The sequence below is a fragment of the Olea europaea genome, chromosome 10, assembly GCF_002742605.1.
Source record: "Olea europaea var. sylvestris chromosome 10, O_europaea_v1, whole genome shotgun sequence".
Taxonomy (NCBI): domain Eukaryota; kingdom Viridiplantae; phylum Streptophyta; class Magnoliopsida; order Lamiales; family Oleaceae; genus Olea; species Olea europaea.
Window position 1 is genome coordinate 25381434 of NC_036246.1, and position 5221 is coordinate 25386654.

General features: G+C 30.1%; 1 protein-coding gene across 1 annotated transcript; it reads right to left on the bottom strand.

Moving 5' to 3' along the window:
- Positions 1–321: 321 nt before the first annotated feature.
- Positions 322–1320, bottom strand: LOC111402693 (transcription factor ILI3-like). The gene is made up of 2 exons (XM_023031050.1): positions 1170–1320; positions 322–641 (listed from the first exon to the last, which is right to left on the bottom strand). Exons 1-2 carry the CDS (start codon positions 1269–1271, stop codon positions 486–488), a joined length of 258 nt encoding a protein of 85 aa, XP_022886818.1. The 5' UTR covers positions 1272–1320; the 3' UTR covers positions 322–485.
- Positions 1321–5221: the final 3901 nt, after the last annotated feature.

The window sequence follows — 5221 nt, forward strand, 5'->3', positions numbered from 1 at the left end:
AAGGATCCGTATATCTTTTAGGCTGACGTATTTGGTTGGTGAATTCAATTTAAATTACTTGCATTATAAATATTTTTAATATTCGGTAGTGCCCTTTATATTAATTTTAATCATTGTGTGATAAGAGCATGTTTGAGAGTGATTATGAGAATTGATTTTTTAATCGTTGGAAGAAAAATAGGATTCACATGTGAGAGAAAAAGTCAAATATGACTGTTGAAATAGTGAAATAACGATCAAAAAATCAATTTTTTGGAAAAAAAAAAATCACTCCCAAACATACTGTAAGAAATCTTACACAGGTTTCAAGTTGTGCAGGACCCAATTAACATTATTTTGTCATAACGATTTTTTTTGTTTTTTCCAAGAAAATACATAGATTTAGAATACTCTAGCTACTACGTCACTTCAGCAATTCTTCCTTCACCTTACCATGAAGATCGATATATACCGAGTGGATAAATGAACAGTATAATATATCGGATTCAATGTCGAAGAAGACTTGCGAGGAGATCTGCATCAACAACACTGATGTCCCTTGAAGCCAGAAGTTCCGAAAGTCTCTCGCTTAAACCATCGACATCTTTCTGCAGCTTCTTGATGTAATTGCATGTCTCCTTCAGTATCTTTGATGCTGATACCTATTGCATATTATAGAAAAGAAATACAAATTTTAGCACTAAAAATTGCGTAATCTTCGAAAAGTTTGCTGGTAATAGGAATCACTAGGTGCACCCAGAAGATGTCTTTCGGGAAACGTTCTGAGTAATTTATAATTTTGAGTCAACGTCGAACTTTAATAAAAAAAATACATTTACAACAACTACCCACAAATTATCGGTACATTTCATGAGACTCGTTTAAAAACCCGAACACATTTATCTTTTGTAAATAATGACATTTAATTATAGTTTTAATATACATGTAAAATAAACAACGAGCTTTAGAGGCAAGTAACTTTCTTTGCTAATGCAAGCGACAAATCTTTGAAATTGCATTTTTTCAACACAGATATGAAAATAACATTACATTTGCATCATTGCATGTTCTGAGCACATTTTTTTTTCTTTGTAATCACTGTTGAGTGTTGTCTAACTTATGTTACCTAAAATGTTGAATGCAGAACACTTCAATGAAAGTTTTATAAAAGAAGTAAATATAGAACTAACCCTTGTTTTGCACCGTGAACTAGAATCTGGCAACAGAACCTGTAATTTCAAGATGAGTTCATTGATCTCATCCTCAGTAAATCTTGATCTTCTGCTAGACATGATGATTTTAAGCTATAAACAGGCTCACAAGACACTAAATATGTGCAAAACTTGGATCAAGCCTCAGTGGGGGAGAGCAATGGGACACTCAAAAAGGAAGTGATGGGTGTGAGGTTGTTAGAAAAGGACACAAATGCAATCAGTTCCAGCCATAGTAAATTCACTCAGGGCCCATCGGGCCTCAGTTTTCTCACTCTACTGTGTCATTGGGCCCACTACTTTTTGGACATTTTCCCATGGAAGCAATCAGAAAGCCCATTGTCTAATCAATGTTTTCAGCTGTACATACAGAAATCCTCTGATTGGAAATGTGTCTGCATCAGATTGCTTAGTTACTAACAAAGATGTAAACATGTTACCAGATAGATACCTTATTATTCTCAGTTAATTAGAATCGGGCTGTTGGGACTTGGTCTTCTTGTCTGTTCTCTGCATTGGCGTTCTGTTTAGGAAATTTTGAGGGTTTTCAGTTCACATTTTCTTGAGATTATTCTAAAGAGAAGAAGCATCAAGTTCTCGGTTTGTCTACCAAAAATGTATAATCTAGTAGTTTGCTAGCATCATCCAAATTTTGGACTTTCATTAGGTAAATAATATACATTTCGCATGCCAAGACACCATATGGTTACTTTTAGACAACTCTAAATTTCTTGATTGTTAGATCAAGTATTCATTGTAACATATGATACATGAAATTTTATTATTATTATTATTTATTTATTTTAGTGAAATTCAAAAACTCTATGAAAACTTCATGGAAACTTTTAGGGAACTTTGTGAGAAAAATCCAGAATTTTTACCTAAAGAAAAACTTAATCATGGGCTCAGACCAAAAGTTGACTTAATTATGAACTTTGGCATAAAACTAACTTAAATTACGGACTTTATTTATTATATAAAATTATTATAATGCTATATTTTAACATAAACCTAAATTTTCTAATTATTGTGCTGCCTTTATCCAATTCTAATTGTTTGTCGAGAAAACTAAAATGTAAGCTATAGCTAGGGATCAATTTGACTCTTTTGAAGATATTGGAACGCTTGATATTGCAAATATTTTTTTTAGATGAACCAGAGATGGAGGCCATGTTATCCAATGATGTTGGTTATAGTGTTATAGATATTGATGGTCACAATGCAATTGAAGCAATTTGATTTGAGAACTTATAATTTTTTTTAGTTTGAGTATCGATTCATTATCAGTAATTATTTTGACTTTTGAAATGACAATGATTATATGCAAAGATCTTAGTTAAATTTGATAGATTGTAAATTTTTTGTTATTTAATGTTATAGAGTTTTTTTGAAGTTGAATATCAATTTTATGAAGTTAAATTAATAATTTCAAGATATCATTTCTCAGCATTTCATGTCTTACTTTTTTCAAAAATAACATTTTCTCATTTTGTGTTGTGCCCCTTTTCATTTTCTGTTTCCATGCAACATAGATTGTAACCTGGAGATAGACACGACAACAAGCATATATTTTAACCCCAGAAAAGAGTCAAAATTTTTATTTATGTAACAATATTGTACTGCCCATGTTTGACTCTCATTATTAAAAAAATTCATTTTCAACCACATATTCTCAAAATAAAATATTTTGAATGTAATATAAAATATTTTCTACTTTTTAATCACACGTGCTCGAAAAACTCACTATTGTAAAATTCATTTTCAATAAAAATGGGGTTCCCATCATCCAAATTCTGGACATTTTCAGTTGGGAAACTATTTTTGTTTTAATTATGCCGACAAGTTTTAACCGCAGAGATATATGTTCCATTTAGACAACACAACTTTCTTGATTGTTTCACAAGTATTCTTTTTATCCCTAGATATATTTCGTCTAATTTTATAAAATTTTAAATAGTACTTTTCCTTGAATATCACTCAAAAGAAATTTTGATTTGTTCAACATTTCACTAAAAAGGTAACTCTAGATTCCATACCTTTCGTAACTATTGACAAAATAAACCTAGAAAAATGAAATGAATCTTTCGTCTTTCTAAAAATTGGTTATTTGATAGAAAAGAAGTTTATGCGTCTCAAAATTACAAGATGTTCATGTTTTATACCTTCATTCAATCAGGACACCTATTCAATTTGGACTAATTTCTAGAAACAATATCGTATAGTATTCTCGATAATCGAGATCAAGTATTAGGGTATAATAATAAGGCCTTTAGATTTATATAAAATCTTGTTAAAACCAAAAATATAAGAGCATCTATAACGTATTCTATGAATTTCTATTTAGATGACATGGAAATTGAATATCTTTCGGTCGACATGATATTGATGTTTAACGAATGGATACTCAAGTTCGAGTTAGATCTTCATTTCTATCTACAACTAATAATGATATCTAGTTGTCCTTTATTTTCCTAAAATAAAATAAGACCACACCTAAATTTGCAAAAGAAATATAAATTTTTTCGAGTTACTATGTTAAGTATAATTTAAACGAGCTCTTGACATTGTCTTTTGCTCTTTATTACATAAAATAAATAGCATCCATGTTAAATTGCATTGCAATGAATTATTTTAAATTGTTTCAAGCAATTCATTTAAGCATTAATGATGTACCAACTTGTGAATAGTTACAATATTTGGCAAGTTTATATGATTAGATGGTTCAATTATTCATTTGTCTATTCCAAATCCTTGAAAGAGACTAATGGATCTAAATTGGAAAACGAAAATTTTCTGCATATTTTACAAGTTGAGAAATTGCACATGAAATACTTAAAAAATTGGTCCACACACAATATATTGTCAGACAAGCTTTTCCTTAGCTAGCAACTATCCAATACGAACTCTACTTTTTTACCATGTTTCATTGCTTTCATGGGTCCCATACGATTTAGTTTTTACTTTAAATTTTGTCCTGCTTATAAGGTTGAGTTTTTAATGTAATTAGCTGGAGAAAAAGTTCTTATTCAACAATTTTGACATAAACAAGCGAGAAAATGTCTTATAAGCGAAAGAAATGTTCACCCAAAACGTGACTATTTTTTTTTTTTTCTTTTTTTGAAAGCACAAAGTTCTTTGAATCATGAAGTTGTTATGGATAAAACGGTTCAAAAATCGAGCAATCTAAAAATCATCAATTTTTTGAAGTAATAGTAACGTGATGGATTATACATCATCGAAAAGCACAATCAACTTACTTTCATTTGTTGAAAATGATTTTCAAAAAATAAGTCCTTTGAGTTATAAGGCTGGTAAGAATAAAATGGTGGAAAATTCGAGAATGACCTAAAAATCGTTGATTTTTCGAAGTTGTTATAACGTGATGAATCGTGTATTGTCGAAAAGCTCTATCAACTTACTTTCACATGCAAAATAAGCTTTTTCAAAATCACACTTGTTCTTTTAAGTTATGAAACTGTTACCAATAAAACGACGAGAAAATCGAGTGTAAGGTTATAAATAACATAAAATTGTCGATTCTTTGAAATTGTCATAAGGCAATGAATCATACATCGTCGGAAAACTTTATCAACTTATATTCACATGCAAAATATAGTTTTTGGAAATAACAACCGTCCTTAGTATTTTGAAGTCACAACCATTTTTAGAGTTATCAAACTGTTACAAATAAAATGATGCGAAAATTGAGCATATCTTAAAAATTACCGATTTTTCGAACTTGTCGTAACGTGATGGATTGTACCAGTGATTAATACGTCCCAAAATCAGCTCATTGTCAAATTATTTTGTCTGAACTTTTTTTTATTTTCCTTTGTGCTACTCTTTCTACTTGAAACAATATCTAACATATTAATATTCTTTCAGGTTCAAGCTCGTTTTAAAAACATACTCAAAGCCTCCGTATTATTGGTTTTCAGAATTAGAAACGGCAGTAGTGTTTATATTGTAAAACCAAGCACTTGGGATAACCCACACGGTTTGAGCTCTATATACTATACACTCGTTAATAT